Source organism: Merops nubicus, unplaced genomic scaffold (genome assembly GCF_000691845.1).
Source record: "Merops nubicus isolate BGI_N331 unplaced genomic scaffold, ASM69184v1 scaffold46412, whole genome shotgun sequence".
In the NCBI taxonomy this organism is placed as follows: Eukaryota; Metazoa; Chordata; class Aves; order Coraciiformes; family Meropidae; genus Merops; species Merops nubicus.
Genome location: NW_008592453.1, coordinates 8,335 through 29,705, shown reverse-complemented (window position 1 = coordinate 29,705; position 21,371 = coordinate 8,335). Strand labels below are relative to the sequence as shown.

The window sequence follows — 21,371 nt, the reverse complement described above, 5'->3', positions numbered from 1 at the left end:
CGGGGCTGTGTGCTGGAATGACACAGCCTGAAGCCGGTTGCACCTTCTGTAAGCAGTATCCTTTGTTCTCTCTGACCTGAAAGGGGTGTCAGTAAACCTGCCCCCAGGCTTGGCCACCTTCTCCGAGTGTATGGAGAAGACATCTGCAGGGTGTTTGTTACTGAGTGCTGTGACACAAATGCCACCTTCTCTCTTCTGTTCATTCTGTGTAAAATGAGTGAGGAGTTTTGTTTTGTTTTGTTTCAGGGGAATAGGGCTGGAAGCTTGCCTCCACCCAGACAATCTGCTTAGCATTAAAACCAAAAAAAGCCCCAACACATCAGTCTGGAAAAGCTTGATTGATCTGGGTGTGGTTTATTCATAGTGCCACAGAAGGGACACCGGAAAATCAGTGTTTGGACCTTTTCAGAAAACAAAAGCAGTTCGTATGTTTCTGTGTCTTTTTTTCTTCAGCTTTGTTGGTAGGGTGAGCGCTTTTTTGAAACCGCTTGTTTTTCTCCACTAATGCCACTGAGCCTTCAGCATTTCTTTTTGCTTCCCCAGGCTCCTGATGGCCATATTTTCCTGGAAGCCTTCTCCCCGGTGTACAAGTACGCGCAGGACTTCCTGGTGGCCATCGCGGAGCCGGTGTGCAGGCCCAGCCACCTCCACGAGTACAAGCTCACCGCCTACTCCCTGTACGCCGCCGTCAGCGTGGGCCTGCAGACGAGCGACATCACCGAGTACCTGCAGAAACTGAGCAAAACTGGCGTCCCAGATGGGATAATTCAGTTCATCAAGGTAGGACTGTTTCACCGGCATTGGAAATACATCCCCTGCTACTAGGGAAATCCTTTCCTTCTGCTTCTGTTTATTTTATTTATTTTTAATAGTTTTGGGGTTTTGTCTTCTGTTACTGTTTAGAGGGAACACAGCCTTTATCTTTTGTCTTATGCTGTAGTGTACTGCTGCACACATGCTACTTTCAGAATATATTCCCTGTGGGGTTTATACCTCTTAAAAAAAGGTATCCCTGGGCATCTGTGTGCACACTTTCAGCCAGTAGGAATTGTACAAGGGGAACGTTTCCTTGGATTTGCTCTGGAAGACGACTGTGAATGTGGGAAGCAGACTGGAATGGGCCGGCTCAGTAGAACGTAGCCTGCCTTGTCCTGCCAGTCTGTTCTTGCCATCTTGGAAGCAGTGTGGAATTGGGCATAAAACTGAATATCTGGGTGTGACCTCCTGCGTGCGATGATGCGTGTGTTATCTGAGAACACCTCCTCAGGTTTGGTCTGTGGGCATGGCAATGTTGCAAGTGAATGTTTTATGATCCCCTGCTTCCCCACAAAGACCTGGACTTCATTGCAGCCTTTGGTCCCAAATGTAGAATTGCTCCTTTGCATGTTCCTAATGTCAGCTCTTGTTCCTTTGTAGCTGTGTACTGTCAGCTACGGGAAAGTGAAGCTGGTACTGAAACATAACAGGTAGGTGGCGTCTTCCTTAATTCATGTGGCAGAGGAGCTCCTCCAGATGCACAGTGGTGCACAAACGGGTGGTCTCAGTAGCTGTGGGGCCTTTCAGCTCCCAGCTGACTGGGGCATCTAGTAATACAGGGTCACTTTTTCAATTGCTGCAAGAGTTTAATATGTTAGTCAGTCAGTTTGTTGAGTTAGTCTTGAGCTGCTGCTGGTTATTGTTACATTTCTTTAAAGTAGGTTGTGAATTCGGTATTCCAGCTTGGTTTTTTATTGCTTGGACTTGCAATATATACTTCAGATTTTCAGAGACTTTTTTTTCCTAGTTTACATGAACCTGGTTAGACAATTTTTCTGCAGCTGTTCCTCAGTCACATGTGCTCTGACTTGTAATCCGCCATTCAGCAGTAATAACTGAATCCATTGGTAAGAGGTGTGTGCATGTTGCTGGGTTGGATCTGGTCTGTTTTAAACGTAGACGACAACAGTGGAAGGCACCCTGAGCAGCCAGCTGGTGTAGAGCTGACCAGTTTTATCTAAACCTGTGACTCTGCAGCAGGGAGAGGGAAAGGAAGGAGACACAGCGGACACCTGAAGCCTACCTCTGTACCTTGCTTGTGTTTTCTTTCTCCTTTTATTTATTTTGCAAATTTCTGTGCTGTCTGACAGCTGTGAGAAATCCCTAGGACTATAATCTAACGCTCTGCTTGTGCTGCTGGGTTTTTTTGAACCTGCTGCTTTGGGTAGCACTGATGCTAGTATTACTGGCAGGTTTTTGTCCTCGGGTTCCTAAGTGTTTCTGAGAAAAAGATTTCTCCTGTGCCACTTCAGACTTAAGTGTCTCTTGGCTCATGTTTTAACTGTGATCTCGAACCAGCTTCATTACTGGTGAATCTTCAGGGAGAGAGGCAAATTTTGGATGGAATAATTTAAATTTTCAGATGATCTGTGATTTGGAGGTTTCGGATTTTTTACTTTTTAGGGCTTTTTTGGTCCTGTGTGCGGGACTTTAAAAACACCACATAAGGTGTTTTCACAGACTTACCTCAATTTGATCTCAAAAAAATCTGCTTGTGTCACAAGACATGTATGTGAGAGCTCTCTAGGCAGTTCTGCTGGAGTTTTCCCACTTGTGTTAAGAGAATATGTGCACAAGATGGATAATTGCAAAGCACACGACACTGGTGATATGAGGCATCTTCTAAAAATTTTGATTGCCATGATTTTTTATTTTTAAATTACCACCCCCAAGGCTGGATGCTTGAGAAGGCATCTGGGATAGCTATATATTTAAGCATCTCTGCTACTCTTTCTCTAAGTTATTCAGGTGATTAGTTTGTAAAAATGTTTTCCTTTGCTCTTTAATTTTAGGTATTTTGTGGAAAGTACCCACCCTGATGTCATTCAGCAACTTCTGCAAGACCCTGTAATCAAAGACTGCCGCCTGAGAAATGCTGAGGGTGAAGAAACAGAGCTCATCACAGAGACATTCACGAGTAAATCAGTGGTACGTGTGGGCATGTTGTGAAATTACTGAATTAACAGTAGATAAACTGCTGAGCAGTTTGTTTTACCACCAGTTGCTTTCTGTTCTGTCACCTCAGGTTGGTGTGGGGGAAGGGGGCAGGGTGTGTCTCTAATGAAATCCTGAGTGAAAATTCCTGCCTGTCTTATTTCAGATTTCTAAATCTGGTGAAGGTGGCCTTGGTCCCTCAACACTGCAGGAAGCAGAAGCTCAGAATAAGCCAGATGTCCCAGCTGACTTATTTGAGTTTTATGAGCGGATGGACAAAGATGAGGAGGAGGAAGAGGAAACACAGACGGTGTCTTTTGAAGTCAAGCAGGTATGAGTATTTTAGTCTCTGTGTTTGTAGCTTTGGGGAGTGTGCCCAGTGCTTGCAAATAAGCATAAGAACCTGATGTAGGGTTCTGTGGCTCGTTGTTTGATAGGGGAGATTGCTGGAGGTCATTAACTTTTCTTTCCTTTTACCTTCCAAAATCTTAGAATCTTCTGTACAGAGGGTCATAGACAGGGTATTCCTCCTTCCCTGCCTGCAAGGCATGAAGTTCATGGATCAGAGAAAATCTCCAGAGAGTAGAATTCCTCAGGTTGATTTCGGACTCAGCAATTCTAAACTTTGCCTTACTGGAGAAAACAGAAAATTAGTAGCTTTTCTGTGTGTTTTCATAAATGCAAACCAAACCAACAGCCTCTTGTTGACTGAATCACTGTGCAATAATAACGGTGTTACCAGGGTGTAGAGATTTTCCAGCTTCAGCAGATGTGCAGCTTTGGTAGGTCCTTATCTGTAACACACAGAACCTCCTGTGTCTGTTACTGAGCTCTGTGTTTCAAGACTAGGTGTAGCTTAGTCACTGCTGGGTAAACAACACATCTGAGATGAGCACATCCCGTTCTTCCCTCTGTCTGAATATCCCTCTCTGATACTAGCTGTTCCTTGAAATGTTTGAGGGAGGCAGGAGTGATCACCAGTAAAGTTTTTGGAATAAACTTTAACTCTTACAGACTTAATGAGCATAAAAATAAATGTAACTTCAGTTGGTACTACTTAATCTGGTTGTTTGCAATAGAACGAAAAGGATGAATTACTTCAGTTGTGGAGAATTTACCATCTGAAGATTTGTTCCCTCTTTAGGAGATGATTGAAGAACTTCAGAAGCGTTGTATCCATTTGGAGTACCCCTTGCTGGCAGAATATGATTTCAGAAATGATTCCGTGAATCCTGACATTAATATAGATCTGAAACCAACAGCTGTCCTCAGGCCCTATCAAGAGAAAAGCCTAAGGAAGATGTTTGGAAATGGACGAGCCAGATCTGGTGTTATTGTCTTGCCCTGTGGTCAGTTGGTATTCGAGTGTTTTGCTCTTTATTTGCCTGTTGTCAAGTGACTCCCAGATATGGCAGCGCGTGGATTTCGGGCAGTAGCAGGGACAGTTGGGGGTACCAGTGTGCAGACTCCTGTTGGTTTGTAGCGAGTGGGTGGTGAGGCTGTGGTGAGGGGAGCCCAGCTGGTAGAGCTGTCGGGCACCTGCTTGGAACCATCCTGTCAGTGTCCCTGTAGTGGCTGAAGAACAGATTTGTGGTTGAGGTAGCTTCAGATGACCATTTGTGCCTTCACTGTTCCCTCCAAGTCAGCTGATCTTCGGGTGAAAGGTAAAGCTGTTGGCATTGGAATCATTTGATGCTTGGTTGGGAGCAGGGAGGCTGGGGAGAACTGGGAATACAGATATGGTATAAGGAGTGCAAGGAAGAAAAGAGCTTATGTGCACAAGTTCTGGGCAGGGGAGTTTAGGAAAAATGAGGAACATGCCAGTTGGGACCAGCTATGGGAAGCAGTGGAAAAGGGAGAGAACAGGAGGCTCCATGCTAGTGCCCTTGGTAGTGGGGCGGAGGGGGAACCCCAGAGGCAGCGAGGGCCTGAGAGAGTGTGTAAGGGGATGCTGAAAGGAGGGTGAAGGAGGAGTAGGAAGGTTTAAGCACTTGGTGTGTGGGGAAACAAACATGGCTGGTGAGGGCAGGGGGATAGATCTCCTCCTCTAGGGGAAGCTTTCTGTAGCCACCTGCAATTCACCATGCTTTTGAAGTTAAGAAAGCATCAAAGTTATTGCTTCTAAGTGGCATAACCATTGTTTAGGACTATTTTCTTGAGCAAATACAGTTACATGTCCAATAGACAATCCAGCTGGTTTTTTGGAAGTGAATACTCCCATTTCTTGAGTACCATTATTGTAATGAATCAGCAAAGACTTTGCACTGACATGATTTTACATCCTCTCACAGTTTTCCTGTTCTCCTTTGCTGTTTCCCCCCTTGCCCCTCCTGCTGCAGTGATGCCCGAGAGGTGGCTAACGAGCATGGCCCTTGTTCCCCTGCAGGTGCTGGCAAGTCCCTGGTGGGGGTGACAGCTGCGTGCACCGTGCGGAAGCGCTGCCTGGTCCTGGGGAATTCGGCAGTGTCTGTCGAGCAGTGGAAAGCCCAGTTCAAGATGTGGTCCACCATCGACGACAGCCAGATATGTCGGTTCACTTCTGATGCCAAAGAAAAGCCCATTGGCTGTTCTGTTGCTATCAGCACTTACTCCATGTTGGGACACACGACCAAAAGATCCTGGGAAGCAGAAAGAGTCATGGAGTGGCTTAAAAGTCAAGAGTGGGGCCTTATGATCCTTGATGAAGTACATACTATCCCTGGTAAGGAAATGGTGTGCAAACCTTTCGTGTTGCCTGCAATGGTAGTGTTACCCTGCTCTGTTAGTAGTGGTGTGTTCTTTGTGTCTTATAGGGTCAGTGTGGTTTAGGATTTTGAGACAAGGAAACTGCCTTGTTCTACTTGTTTTATTTTTCCTGATTTTTAGCTGACCATTAGTTTTCTGAAACCCTTGAAATCAGACACTGTTTTCTAAAATGGCAATGTAAAATATAAGTGCCTTGTCTTTCTCTATAGGCTGATAAAGTGCTCTTAAGACGCCTGAATTACATTTCTATAATTTTGCTGTAGACAAATTTGAACAGGAGAGAAGTTATCTGTCATCTTTTGAGGTGTAGCAGCACTGTAAGCTAACTTCTAGTACCTGTTTCTACTCAATAAAATATGAGTAACCGTAGTGATTACTGTCCAGAACTAGCTGTTGTATTTGAAATTACTATGAAGTTGAGATCTATACTCTTGGAAAGCAATAATTGTGTCTGTGGAATAATCCTGGCTAAAATACCACCCAGGATTCTGTTAGCTGCTCTACCTAGTTCTTATTATTTCATTTGAATATAATTTGGTGTCTTCAGAAATCATGGCTTTCAGAAGTAGAACCTGATGTTTAACTGCCATTTTATTGAAGTGGCATGCTGCTGCCACCGTTCTTTCACTTTGCTCTTTCTTGGTTTCATAAAAATTAAGGTATAGACTCTCTGTGATCTCTAGCAATGCTAAGGATGAGTCATTCTGCCATACAGTAGAAGTTCCAGATGTGGCAGTTGGCCAAGAGTCCTTGTGTCATAGCTCTTTATATGAAATACTGTATTCCCTGAAATAAGCCATGTATCCTTTGAAGATTTAATTTTCTCTCAGGAAATGGGAAAAATAAATATGCTAGAGGAAGGTTTACTGGGATTTTCACACTACACTGAAGATGTAAACTAAAGCTGCAGTCAGTGTGAAGTTTTGCTGTAACACAGATTTGTTAGAAGTGTATGTGAAAAAAAGTAAAGTTTGCCAATGCTGTGCTTGCTTTGTATTCAGGAGTTGATAAAAGTTCTTTTTTAAGTTGAAGTATTTGTCTTCTAAATCCATTCAGGAAAGTAAACAGAAAATTTGTCTTGCATTTCTTAGCAAAAATGTTCAGACGTGTGCTCACTATTGTACAAGCTCATTGTAAACTGGGGCTGACTGCCACCCTGGTCAGAGAAGATGATAAAATTGTTGACCTGAACTTCCTGATTGGACCAAAGCTCTATGAAGCCAACTGGATGGAGCTGCAGAACAGTGGCTACATTGCTAAAGTCCAGTGTGCTGAGGTGATACTCTGCTTTTTTGGTACTACTAGTGTTTATTTAGTATGCTTATAACTTTTTTTAAGGAAGATGTATAGAATTGTAAGTATTTAACTGGGACAAACAGACGCCCTTGGGACTTTTCATTTACTTTGTAGCTTTGGCAAGACTGTTGCTGGTCAATCTGAATATGTGGCAAGTCCAGTAGCCACATGTTCTTGAGAGTGACTTCAGCACTTTCTCTTTGTGGGGACTGTGGTGCTTGATTGACCGTCTCCCGAGTCAGCCCTTGGGAACGTGGGCGGTGGCTGCAGCACTGTAGACATGGTTTCCTGCAGCGGATGGTCGTGTTCTCTGACTTGACTTTGTACCTGAAACTCAGCTCTGTGTGGTAGCGAAACGTCGTGTTGTGATGGACACCACATCAGGTGGTCTGCAGGAAGCTGCTTTTCAGAGACTTCAACTGGTAGACAGTCTGCAGTAGTTCGAGGAAAATTCTTGTAACTCTTAAAGAAGAATAGAAATTTTAAAAAACGTAAGAAAACACCAGCTTACTTCAAGCCTAAATGCACGAGGGTGAAAATTGAGACTGGATCTTAGTCTTTCTTTCCAGTATAGTGGTGTGATCTATGTTCTTTGTAGCATATGAAAGAAAAATGTGGTTATCAGAGAAGTGGAAACCTTTTGCATGGGCACATGAGAACACTGAATTAACCTTTCTGGGTCGGCCTAAAGGTCTGACAATATATTGTCTCTGGTAATTGTCAAGGAAGATATAGGGAAGCTTATAAAAACAGGGCGACCCTGCTACTTCTCCTGGTACTTCCCCAAATGCTCAATCATTTATGAGTTACACATGATTTCTATGTGACCATCAGTCATAGAAAGTGGATTTCTTTTTCATGAACTTGTCTGAGCTCCCATCAAGTGTAATTAAACTTTTAGCAGCTACAGCATCCTGTGGTAGAGTTTTATAACTTAACTGTCTCTTGGATTTTTCCTGGGGTGTTTTTTTTTCCTTTTATTTGTGGTGTGTGTTTTGTTTTTTTTTTTTCCATTGTTTGGGGGGAGTGGTATGTTGGTTTATTGTTGGTTTTGGTTGTTGGGGTTTTTTTAAACCTGTTGTGGTAGTTTCATACACTTCTTGCTAGTTCTGGTACTGGAACAAAGGATGCAGATACAGGTCAGCTGTTCCTCTCTTGAACTTCATGCAAACTGGAGGTTGTAGAAGGGAAAAAAACCCACAGCTATTTTTCAGTAGTAGAATGCAAGTGAAAAGCATCTAGAAAATATCTACATTGAATGAAAAAAACCCACAGCTATTTTTCAGTAGTAGAATGCAAATGAAGAGCATATAGAAAATATCTACACTGAATGAAACCAGATTTGACTGTTTAGGCATGTGGGTTAATTCTGGGTTGGGAGCATAATTCTTCTCCAACCTCAACTGCCCTTCAGTGTGGAAGAGCGAGGCCTGGGCTGCCCTCCTTCTGAATCATGGCAATCCTGCAAGCTTAGACTCTTCGGGCCAGTGTTTTGAAATAACATCTGATGGGACTACCGAAAGCAAAAGGATCAAAAAAACCCGATGCTGATGGCTGATAAATAACAAGTCTAATACACACACAACTGCACTGAGTTTTTGTTTGGGTTGTCTTGACGTGTTGCTGAGCAGTAGCGTCCTTGGTCGGGTTGCCTTACTGCCCACCGCCCAGCAGGGGCTCTGCCTTGCTCGTCAAGTGTGCGTCTTGCCGGGTGGCAAGCGAGGGCGGTGCTGCTGGCTGCTCAGGCAGGCGGGGGCGCTGCAGGCGCTGCTCCTGCGCGGCAGCACAGTTAGCCAAGCTAAAAGAAAAGTTTAAAAAAAGGAGAACAAGCCTGTTCCTTAAGTATATTTTCAGAGTTTTGTAATTTACAGATAAGCTCTTTCTCAGCTGCCATACTGTTTTCGGCTTGCAGTGCATGTCTTGCAAAACGTAAAAATGAAAAGATTGTTGGGGTGAAAAGTAGATTTTACCCATTTCCAAATCCAGAGGAGAGTGCATGTACAAATGAAAATATATTCAGCTTGCCATGTTGTCAGAGGCATTGAGTACTAGATGAATTATTTTACTACAGTCAAATGTTCAGTCTCCATATCTCATTCTCACTTTTACATTTCTCAGACCAGAAGAGAATATTTCAATCTTTCATATAGACAGCATACAATAACTGGTGCCTATTTGATGCAGAAATTACTGTTAATGTAACCGAGGGATGAAAAAAGCCCCACCTAGCATTTAACTCACGGGAAAAATGCTTTGAAACAAAAAAGTTCTTAATAGTTCAGAAAAATTCAAGTTGTTTAAGTAAGTTCCTGCTAATTGTCACAGAACTTCCTTAGCTGAACAGTGGTTATGTGAGAGGCTGTTCTTTGCAGCACGCTGTTAATTTGTACTGTGCGGTGGGTATAGGGGAATAACCCATCTGCAGCAGAATTAATGTCTTCTAAATTCTGTGCACTGCAGGTAGTGCCCTTGTGTGCTGTAGAGAGAGCCATTGCATTGGAATAAACTTTGAAACTTCATCATTGTTTCTATTTTCATACTTCAGTAGAAGAAATATCAGTAAGCTTAGACTTGTGCAGTACTATGATAAGTACTAGCAGGATGAGATAATTGCTTAGGGAAACCTACTGAAAACTTCTCATCAATACTAGTGTTTTGAAAGTGGTGGTCTCAATAGCCATCAAAATAAAGGTCACTCCTTTGTGGTTGTGGGTGTATGAAAAGAAGATGGGTAAATTTGTTCTGTAATGAAGACCAAATGTGTCTCTCAGCTTTCAGAATATGGATGAAAATTAATTTTTATGGAAAAAAAAAATGTGACCGCTGTAACAGGGCAATTACACAGACAGTTGGTTCAAAAGCAGTAGTGTTTAGTAAAATTATTAAGTATGAAACAAAAGAAATATCTTCCAGGCCTGTTCCAGTCCCATTGCCTATTTCTGTCATGGATCTCACTACCAAAACATTTTGGAAGGCCAGAATATTAATGAGGTTAAGCAGAGTTTGGCAGTGCTGGAGACAACACCAACCAGTAGCTTTCATTTTAGTACAGAAACCACTGTGTTCAAATCTGTGCCCTGTGCTGCACAGAAACTTATAATGCATTATCATCCCCCCAGTATCTTTTAAAATCTCATGGAAATGAAATAAGTAAATAATGGAGGGTTACTTTGTGTGCGTGTATGTTTTTTAACTCCAGGTTTGGTGCCCAATGTCGCCTGAATTCTATAGAGAATATGTGGCTATCAAAACGAAGAAGCGGATACTGCTGTACACTATGAACCCAAATAAATTCAGAGCCTGCCAGTTCCTGATCAAGTTCCACGAGCGCCGGAACGACAAAATCATCGTGTTTGCCGACAACGTGTTTGCGCTGAAGGAGTACGCGGTCAGGCTGGGGAAGTAAGTGCTCACCACAGCAGTGCCACGGCTCTTCTCCTCCCGGGAGGGGATTTTTTTTTGATGGATTTTACTGGCGCTGCAACGTTGTTTTGTTGTGGAACTGTTTGAAAAGAAACTTTGCTTAGCACTTGCCTCAGAGGAGTTTTCATCCAAAATTTCCGTGAGAGACTGGTAGCATTTTTCCATTTTACTATTATTAAAAGCCAGTGGAAAAAAATGAAGGGCTTTTAACAATATACTAGAACTATTTCTTTAATGGACGGTAGCTTCCCCTTTCTCCCTGAGACAAAGGTTTTCAAATATACACTCTCTGTATCTTTCAGGATTTTAGGGGACCCAGTGCGTTCCTCTTGAGGTTGTCAGAAGGTCTTGCCTTGTCTAAAAATCCTTAGGCAAACTTTTGGGTGATGTGTGCTGTACCAGTGCACTGCCTGGAACTTTTGTAGTTGTTTAATAAGCGAAAGGGTGTTGCTGCCGTGAGCTCCTCAGCTACTTTAAAGGACTCTGACATGGGTGCAGTTAGGGAAGGGGGTGCAGATAGAGTTTATTGAGGGGTTACCATCAGCGTGTTTGCAGAGGCGTGGTCAGGGAGAGTGCTTGCCAGGATCAGGCACAGTGCAGTTATTGGGGAAAATAAACATGGAAGCCAGTCTCATCCTTTCCCTGGGAAACCCAGATATCACCTTGCTTGCTGGAAGCTGTGGGGCATTTTGACTGTGTATGATTTCATGTCTAGGAATTTCAGCAGTACTTCTTAGGAAAACCACAAACAAGCCTTATAATTCCCAAAATTTATAATCAGATTTGACTGTAGCTTTAACAGCCGTGTTGTGCTACCTTGCTGTGACATCAAATAGTAAGCAGAACTAATGGTGCTGGATCAGTTCCAACACCCGTGGTCTCTTTCATCATTCTTTTTTAATCTGTCTGGACAGAGATTAGCTGTAATGATGCCTCTGGAATGTATCTAGCAGTGTTCAGTGCACCACAGAAAAGTCTTTATCAGAGGCAGTGCTTGGAGGAGGTGTTTGCTAAGTAACACAGCAGTTGTTAAGTGGGATAAACACTTAGAACATAGCAGGGAAACCAGCTGAAGAAACAGTAGGTGCCTGCTTTCATGTGCTTGAGTGAATTCTCTGTTCCTCACATCGTGTATGGAGCCCCAGGTTATATGGCTGTCAGTGTTAGGAAGGAGGCTTGCAGTGCTGCATGAAGGTGAGGGAGTCTCTTTTAACCAGAGAATTTTCTGTCACAGGTCACTGTGAGCATGCTGACACAAAGAGAGCTGTTGGTTTGAGGGGTCATGATTAGACGTGTGAGGAGGAGGGGGCAGCCCAGCGGGTGCAGTGGCCACAGCTGAAGCTGTCTGCCTGGCCAGTGCTGGCCCAGCAGGAGGACAGTTCCCACTGCACTCCTCATGACCCGACTCGAGCATGTGGGACGGTTGGGCTCCTGGGTGGAGGCAGAGGTGGCCGTCGTCTGGCTGTCTCTGCCAGCTCCTCCCTTACTACCCTTTCCCTTGGCACTGGCAGGGAAAGACTGTGACAGGAATTATTTTTACTATAATTTTTGAGGTCACAGAATTGACATTTTTTTAGCCAGCTTTTAGTGTCATGAGCCTGTCATCTAGTATAGTATGGCTCATGTGCTGACTTCTTACTGGTGTTACTAATGCGTTCAAATCACTGTTCTTGAAGGACTGTTCCTCTGTGGTTTTGACAGTTATGCCAATTAATGGGAGAAGGATCTATCATTGCAAATCCCTCAAGTGTCTTTGCAGTGAGGAAAAAGAGTCATTAAAAAAAAAAAGTCAACCTAGCATTGTATGTTCCAAGTTCAGGAAGGTACTCGGATGTGTGTTAATGAACCATTGTTGAGTAGGATCTAGAGGGGCTAAAATGGAGGATTGATAGCCAGGAGTTCTAGGTTATTTTGTTCTCCATAAAAAAAAACTGTGTTTGAGCCTCTTCTTGGTGATTTTGAGAGACAGAAGGCTCACAAATGCTTTAGTTTCAGTTTAAATCTTCCATTTAAGTTTTGTTGGGGATTAAAATCATCATCATTTAAATATTAAACAAAATTTCAAATAAGGCTTAAAATATTACTGAGTGCTACTAATTGAATAACAACAGTACTGTTTCAGAATTGACTTATTTGCCACTTTTATTTTGTAGCTGTGTTCTTCTAAAATTCTGGCTGAACACACTAAATAGAAGAAAAGATTTGGAGGTGATCAGGATTGTTTGGTGAAAGAAAAACTAGATTAATGTTTGTAGTAAAGGAAGAGAAGCCAATTGCAGGAATTAGTTGATAAGAATAGAAAGCCTTAGTCCTGCATGTTTATGTTCAGCTCCCACCCCTGTGTGTGCAATATTAAAAGTTAAATGGAACATTTGATGTTGGTTCTGTGGGTTACAAATATATATGGAAGCATGAACAACATAGAGATTGTAGAACTTGATTCCTGTTACGTGGAGATGCTTGTTAACGAGCATTTGGAAGAGGAGTTCAACAGATGAAAAAGCAGTGGCCATGCACTCTGACATGCCTCTCATTTTTTATGTAGCCTTTGTTAATTCTGGCTGCTGCCTCTTCTTTTTTCAAGTCTGCTTAGGCAGGAAGAAAACAGCCAGATTTTAGAAGAATCTAGGAAAAATCATAGTAGCCCAAGTCACTTATGAAGGCTGTGGGTGACAGAGTTTGTGGGAGGCTTCTGGGCTGAGATATTAAATGTTTCAGGCGATTCATCATCAGACATTAGAAACCTTAGATGAAGTGCCACTGAGAGCTGCTTGTGGCCATGGAGTGTTTGGGACCTTGTTCTCATTTCTGTAGGTGCAGCAGGTATTAGGAAGGGCAAGAGATTTGCTTCAAAAGCAAAACTCATTTTCCCAGAACGACATCCAGCAGCCTGCTTGTGACACTCAGCGTATGATTGATAGAGAAGCCTGGGTTTTCAAGTGTTTGAATAGGAAGCAAAGGCTGTGGCTGTCAATGTGCTAACTCAGTAGATTTGAGGAAAAAAGGATCTTTTATTTTAACAGCTGCCTTCAGTCTTTCATGTCAGCTTAGCAGATGTCTGTTGATCTACAGCTTCATTGGTGCACGTAACTGCAAAACATTTATAACTGTCAGAATTTATATCTGGCAGACTGGGTTGCTGCCGAGGGTTCCACAAACAACTGGGTAGCTGCCAGGAAGAGCCAAACTAAAAGTGAACAGTAAGCTGTACTAAAATCTGTTTTGTTTTTGTATCAATTCAAATGCACACTGTGCTCCCTGCCTTGGTATCTTAGTACTGTGTAAGAAATAACTGAGAAACCTGAATTGATTTAATTTGTGTATGTTCTGTTCTTTGCAGACCCTATATATATGGTCCTACTGCACAAGGAGAAAGAATGCAAATTCTACAAAATTTCAAGCACAATCCAAAAATCAACACTATTTTCATTTCCAAGGTAAGGGAGAACATTGTGCGTCAGTGACCTTGAAGAGTGCTAGCTCTAGGTGTGTGTTGTGCATTGGACATCTTTGTATCATAGTTCAAAGGTGTGCTTTGTGTTAACACTTTGTTGGAGGTCGGTGGAAATGAGACGCTGCTCAGAGGCTGCTGCTCTGTTCCAGGTGGGTGACACATCCTTCGATCTGCCGGAAGCCAACGTTCTGATTCAGATTTCATCCCATGGGGGGTCCCGAAGGCAGGAGGCTCAAAGGCTGGGACGAGTTCTGAGAGCCAAAAAAGGTAAATGAAGTGATTGTTGGGCTCTGGGCCTTGGGTCATGGTATCGCCAAACGGCAGAGAAACTGGATGTTTGTTATATTGTCTTTGGATTATGTTGTAGTCAAAGAGAAGATGTGCCTATATACCAGTGAATGAACATTAAGCATTTTCTGGGTCAGTAGAGCTTTGTGTATGGAAAACTTCCAAAGTACAAAAAAAGCTGGAGGAAAATTAATTTTTTGTTCTTTGATGGTTCTTTCACTTTTTCATCCCTTGATAATTTCCTCAACAAGAAATAGTTTTTAAAAGATAACAGTATTACTCTAAAAAGCAAGCCTCTAGAAAGCATGTTTTTGGTACTGCAGATTACTTTCTTTTAAAAAATGGGATTTGGTTTTAAATTGTTGTGTTTTTCCAAAATGTAACCAAGGAGCTTTTTTGTTTAGAAAAATTATTCCTAAAACACTTTCTACTTGCACTTAAGGTGTGCAAATGCTTATTTTGTGCGCAGTTGGTGCTTTTGACAGCTGAGGCTTTGTTTGAAAGTCTGTACCCACCTGATGTTGGTGAATTCACAAAGCCGTAGTGAAACCTTGGGTTTTAAAAGAGAGCCCAGTGCTGTTTGGGTAATAGATCTTAAGGACTAGGAAGTTTAAAAAAATAAACTAGATGCAGCCTTGCATATCCTGGACTTCATATAGCCTTATGAATTCTTAGCTAAAACCACGGCAAACTCCAGTTTATACTGATAAAACTTTTCCTTTGTCTTTTTCTATTGAACGTTTTTGATCTGTGTTGCAATCCTTGTGCTTGACTTTTTACTTCTTAACATTATTTTTAAGTTTATTACGTAGTCTTTCACCTTGCCTGGCATAATAAAGAAGCAGGTTCCTCTCAGAGCACCACTTCAACACCACCATCTACGTTTCCTTTTCTGTTTTTCCCTTTTCACCAGTTGGCAAGAGCAAGAGGAGAAATTTCCACGCTGCGTATCTAGTCCGTGTATATCAGGTCTCAGTCCAGCTAAACTTTGCGGATTGGTTTTGTGGAGAGACAACTTATTTAGACACCTGTTTTCAGTATTGAGTCCTGTTTTTTTTTCTAGTTTGCAGTGTTCCAAATGGAACTAATCACTCAGTGTCCTTGTTTCCTAGGCATGGTTGCAGAGGAATACAATGCCTTTTTTTATTCTCTCGTATCCCAAGACACTCAGGAAATGGCATATTCAACAAAGCGACAACGGTTTCTGGTAGATCAAGGTTATAGCTTCAAGGTAACTAGTCTCTTCTTCATTGTATTTGTGGCCCAAGAAGATAAATTTTATATTCTTTCATGTTAGCATTAAGTCAAATACTTGAGAATTCTAGTTGTGATATGTATTAATTAAGGTTTTCCTTGAAAGCAAGAACAGTTCCAGTGTTGTTTTAGCATCTTTTTTTACTGTGAAGTAGTTTAGTACAGCTTCTAGAAAGTAAATGTTCTGACTTCAAACCAAGCACCCACAGGGAGCGAAGCAGAACATTGCTTGCATGGTTGGTTTATGGCCATGCTCTTCAGCTGTCCATCTGTGCAGGCCTCCCGTTACACGTTGTCATGAGCATTGTTGATAGGTGTTCATGTCATAGTGCCCAGCAGCGATTCAGAAAACTTCCAAAACACCCCAAGTCACAAATAATTTCCAAAGAGCTCCAGTCTCAGACCAGTATTTCACTACAGGAAGAAAATCTTTTTCTTTGTGGCTGAAGAGAATACACAACAGGCACGATTCATCCACCCTACATCCCTTCATCTGAGTCCTGGAGTCATGAAGCTAGGTGTCGTGAGGTGTCCCGGAGCCCATTCCAAAAGAAATGCATTTCAGGGAGCTCTGTCCTCCAGACACTAATGTTTAGCCCCATTTCCACCATGCTGTCTGAAGGCTGCAGTGGTACAGAAAAGCAGTCGGGATGCAGACACGTTGATAGAGTGGCTCTGTGTCAGCAGAGACTGCTCTGGCTAACAACTCATTTAGCCTTCACCAACAGTTTGAAACTTCCTCTTGTAATTTCCTCTGCATGGAATGAAGTATATCACCAAAATCACCGGGTTGAATATTAATTTATTAAATAATGACAGAATTTAGTGCAGGAAAAGACTGGTGCTGCAGAGTAGAAATCTTCCTACCAACAACTAAAACATACTCTTCAAAGCAGAGAACACTTAGTGCTGATAATGTAACAGGGCCATGACTTCAAAGGCAGAAGTTTCCCCTAAAGTCCATTTTGTAAAGCACTGAATGCTGTCTTGTTTCTCCAGATGTAGTTGAAAATTGATCATCCCTTGTACATCAGTTTATTATTTATCTCTGTAATTTTCTTCTGAACATAGAATCTCATTCCACCAAAGCTCATTTATAGTTTTCAAAGTGTACCTCACTGATGTTCCTTTAATCCATGGGCTCCCTCATATGCTCACCTATTGGGTTGTTAAAGCTGGCAGAGCGTCATGATAGGTAAATGATTCCTTTACAAAACTGGAGTTTATTGCTCTGATTGGAAGCCTTCCAAACAAGAAACATTGCTGAGAAGAAGAATGAGGCTCCCAAATCTGCCTTTTGGGAGCAAGCTCAAGCTTGTGGTGCTGCCAGAATCCTGGTGCAAGGGCAGCAGCCTCCACTGGATTGCGCTTAGCTTTGCTTTGTAAGAGCTATTCCTCGTGAGGCATCCGTGCAGTGTGGGACATCCCCATGGGTGGAACCTCCCTGAGCTGCAGCTATGCTGAAGTAAGTAATTACTCTGCAGTCAGTGGCCCATTAAAGAGAGCTTTGAGGGAGTCCTTACACTGTAACAGACATGTCACAGTCTTTATAGGTAAAAACCTTGTTTTGCTTTGTGGGTATATTTTGACAAAATGGTAGGTCAGCACTAAGCTGTGACTAATTACAGCAAATGCATCTGTGAGGCTGTAGCTAGGAAGATTAGAGAAATCCCTCTACTTATATTTGAATGCCTTGGATTTTAGAACTAAGAAAGAGGCTAAAATAGGGGGATTTGATTTTACAAGGAAGACCTAGTAGTTTTGGTAGTTTTGGGGTAATATGGGAAGGAAAAGCAGTGCAAGTGGCAGCTGAATATCTGGAGCAACATTTTAGCTGACCAGTACTGGCATGTTCTTATTTGCACTTCAGGAACAAAATGTTACCTATTTCTTCTGTTTGCCCAACTTCAAGCTTCGCTCATAGCTGGCATAAAAGAATAATAGGGCTGGAAAAAAGCTTCCAAGAATCCATCTGTTGTGTTTCTTCATTCCAAGGCAGGATCAACTACATATGTCATCCCTCTACCTGAAAGGAGTTTGTAGAGAGGTGGGGTGTCAGTCTCTTCTCCCAAGTAACAAGAGGAAATGGCCTCAAGTTGCACCAAGGGAGATTTAGGTTGGATATTAGGGAAAACTTCATCACTGAAAGGGTTGTCAAGCACTGGAACGGGCTGCCCAGGGAGGTGGTGGAATCACCATCCCTGGAGATATTTAAAAGACATATAGATGTGGTGCTTAGGGACATGGTTTAGCAGTGGACTTGACAGTGTTAGGTTAATGCTTGGACTTGATGATCTTAAAGGTCTTTTCCAACTAAAACAATTCTGTGATTCCCAGCACATGTTTACCTTCTTTTTGTTCCTAATGCCTAAATTACTAAAAATTCATTACTCCTTTTAAAAAGGTAACAGTTTTCATGCTTTTTTTCCCAGGGCTTGACTTTCTTTTTGCCACTCTCAACAGCTCCGTTCTCTGTCTTGCATCAAAAGAGGATTGGAATAACATTTTTTTGCTAAATCTCTTGTTTTGTCTTTGCCTCTTAAATAGGAGCTTTGTCATCACAATTTACTGCTTGGGGACTAATTATCTAGTGGGGATTTTTGGTTAGCTAGCCATAGTTTAGTTATTTACTGTATTGTGTTTTTATTCAGAGGCTGAATGTAGGATATATTACTTTTTAAGCCAATAGCAGAATTCCTCACTTTATCAAAGAATTGGGGATAACTTTAAATTTGGCATCCATTGAACAGCGTAAAAAAAGACAATGCAGTGGGGATTATTTCCATGCTGTGAATCACATCAGCACTGTTTTTCAACCACAGCTGGAAACATGCTAATGCCATTTAAATTTGCTTTTTTTGTGACTCCTTTTTCTTTATTTTTGAGATCATCATAACACATACAAAGTAAACCAGAAAGGGGACCACAGTCCTCCTTTGGCCATATAGCAGGACAGCTTGCTAAATGGATTCTTAAAACCAGGGTGTCTCTCGGAGACATTTGGTATTGAATTGGAAAGTGCTGGTGGCAGCAGCCCACAACACTGACTATTCATTCTAGTGTTTCACTGCCCTGTTTGGCAAAAAAAAAAAAAAAAATGTGTCTAATGATTTGTTTTGCCTTAAGCTCTGTTTATATTATTTTATTAGTCTTTGTGATCAGATCCAGCCCAGATTACTCAGGTGGTTAGTTTTTAATTGTATCGCAAAGCTATATAACCGAAACTTGAGAGGTTTTCAGGTCTTTGGAAGAGGCTTTTCCGATGGAGTATATGGAGCTATCTTGCCAGTAGAGGGCATTTGCCCTGCATCCATTGTTATGAAATGAGCTACTAAGAATTTCAGAGACCAAACAACAGCAAAGTTACCTGGTGTCTAAGTACACAAACCCTGAAGGAGTCCTTTTGCTCTGCTGCTGATGCTTTGTTGCTGCACTGGCTCTCAACTGATCTTATATCTCAATTTGTTGTTGTGTTTTGTTTGTTTTGTTGTTTGTTTCCCCCCTCCCCCCCCCATTCTTCAATGTTTATGCTAAAATTCTCAGTGTCTGGAAAGCTAGTGGTTTATTTTTGTTAAATATCAAGTACTAGTTCTTTAAACTAGACAGATCTAGAGCACACAACATTAAGGTAGCCTTGCAGTAAGTTGAATATGTGTCTGAGCATTGTGTGCTTTGGTCAGGTTCCTGGTCAAGCAAGTATGGACAGTGTTTGGGTGACATTCTCTGTCCAGACCTTTTCTTTCTTTTGTTTTCTTTTTTCCTCTGCAAAATTTCATAATTTGCATTTCTGGATAGAATATAACAAGTTGGGGGGGTGGGAGGGGAAGTGTATATATGTATCTGTACATCACTTAGCAAGATTGTATGTGTATCTGCTGCCCATAGTGGTAAGCTGTGTAGACCATTAATAAAATTTGAAGGTGGTTCCAAGAGCGTATGGAATCAGAAATCCTTGTCTTGTTTTTAAATAGCTAACAGTGAGGAGGAAGAGCCCTCACCTTGTACTGTGCTCTGCTTCTTAGGTAATTACAAAGCTTGCAGGAATGGAAGAAGAAGAACTTTCATTTTCATCTAAAGAAGAACAGCAGCAGCTTCTCCAGAAAGTTCTGCAAGCATCTGACCTGGATGCTGAGGAGGAAGTAGTTGCTGGAGAATATAGTTCAAAATCAGCTCAGGTAATGAAGAATGCTTTGAAAAGGTTCACCACAAATGTGACAGAACTGGACCATTCCATTTTAATTCTAAATGTGATGCCATCATTGATGTGCTAGCATCTTTGGGAAACATTGGAGAACAGATTTACTTTTTTGAAGCTGCTTTAGCACTTAGCTATTTGAGTAATTCACTTGTTGGACACTAGAAGGAGGTTAGAAATGGAATTCATGTCCTTCTCCATCATATTTGAGGGAGAAGATGATAGACCTATTACAGATTTTGAAGTAAATCTTCTAAGTCACAAGTAATGAAAATATTTTAAAACATTTTTAAGGTACGCGTGACACAGCACATCCCCTTCTGTGGTGGCACTGTGCCCCTGGAATCATGCCCTCATTTCCTCATGCCCAGAGGACAGAAGCATAAGGGACACTTTTGTTCATTTTCAAGTACTGTTATTGTAGGCAGTAGTTTGGCATTTTCAGCAACAGATAAAAATAAATAGCCTGAAACATTTATTGGTTGATAAGTTAAAGTCAAGCCTACAATGTGGTAATTCATTTTTTAGGGTTAATTTGTAGCTAACGGGCATTGTGCTGAAATGCATTAGGAATTTCCACACCAAGGTATCTTTCCATGTTAAACCTTACATGTTTGTACACTTAGGGTGAGCAGCAGGCAGCGACTTCCTTTGTAGAAATTCTTCTTAAGAAAAAGAGCCTCGGCAGGTTTCTGCCAGCGAGGTCACTAAACGAGCAGCGCTGCCCGGGTGCCGGTGGGATCAGCAGGTTAGAGCTGGTCCCCGGTGGCACCCTGAGCAGGCGGGTCTCCCTCCCGCAGGTGTCTCGCCGCGCGGGCACGATGAGCTCCATGTCGGGCGCGGACGACGCGGTGTACCTGGAGTACCACTCTGCGCGCGGCAGGGCGGCGCCCAGCAGGCACATCCACCCGCTCTTCAAGCGCTTCCGCAAGTGACGCCCCGCGGGTCCCGCACCCCTTCCCGGGACGAAAAAGATGGAGCTGCCGTTTCTGACGGGTCCTTTGAAAGACTTCATCTACATGCATCTGTACGGCCACGTAGTTCCTTCGCAGGAGATGTGCTTTCGTGGGTGAATGTGAAAGGAGAAAAAGAACTAAGTCTTACCACAGGAAAGATATTATCCAGTGACTGGATCCTGGTCATGCCTGTCTGGTTTTCAGGGTAATTAATAGAATTTATTTTTATCAGCTGAAGCCCCTTTTTCAGAAGAATTCTGGAAAGGTTTTGTAAATGAAGTTTGTACTGATGTTTGAAATATTATTTATCGATTATTGTGTCTGCTCAACAAAATACTGTTTTCTTAAAAAGCTTAAATAAAAATCATTCATTGAGCTGAACAAATCGTGGTAGGAGCACTTTATATATCATTTTCTTTTTTAACCTGGGAGCTACTTTACACTTGTGACTTAAACTGTCTTAAAATTTAACATTGTTTGGAAATATTTTGAAGTTCAAAGACAAGTAGAAATAGGGACTGTCTCCACAGTAAATTCAAGGAGAGCATTAGTAAATACAAATAAATTCTGTGCTCCGTTTTCCTTATTTTTTGTTGCTGCTGTTGACAGGTTGCTTAAATAAAAGCTGCTTCTCTTGTCATTGACATTCCATTAACCCTGCAATAAAACCCTTGAAGGTGCTGAACAGTGCAGTGTCACTGCACTGTTATTGAATCAAAAAGTCCTTACTGAATCAAAAAGTGGTTTGACTTGTCACAGGGTGAGGTGGAAGCAGAGATGTGAAGGAAAG

At 42.1% G+C, this 21,371-nt stretch overlaps 1 protein-coding gene across 1 annotated transcript; it reads left to right on the top strand.

Annotated features, from left to right (window-relative positions):
* Window positions 1–543: 543 nt before the first annotated feature.
* Window positions 544–20,560, top strand: ERCC3 (excision repair cross-complementation group 3; the record flags this gene model as incomplete). Its single annotated transcript, XM_008935139.1, has 13 exons — window positions 544–780; window positions 1,417–1,466; window positions 2,829–2,964; window positions 3,137–3,301; window positions 4,115–4,319; window positions 5,357–5,671; window positions 6,807–6,991; window positions 10,211–10,413; window positions 13,775–13,871; window positions 14,038–14,155; window positions 15,289–15,407; window positions 19,453–19,605; window positions 20,426–20,560. Coding segments are annotated over 13 exons (2,118 nt in total), but the record flags the coding sequence as incomplete, so codon positions are not given.
* Between the last annotated feature and the right edge of the window lie 811 nt (window positions 20,561–21,371).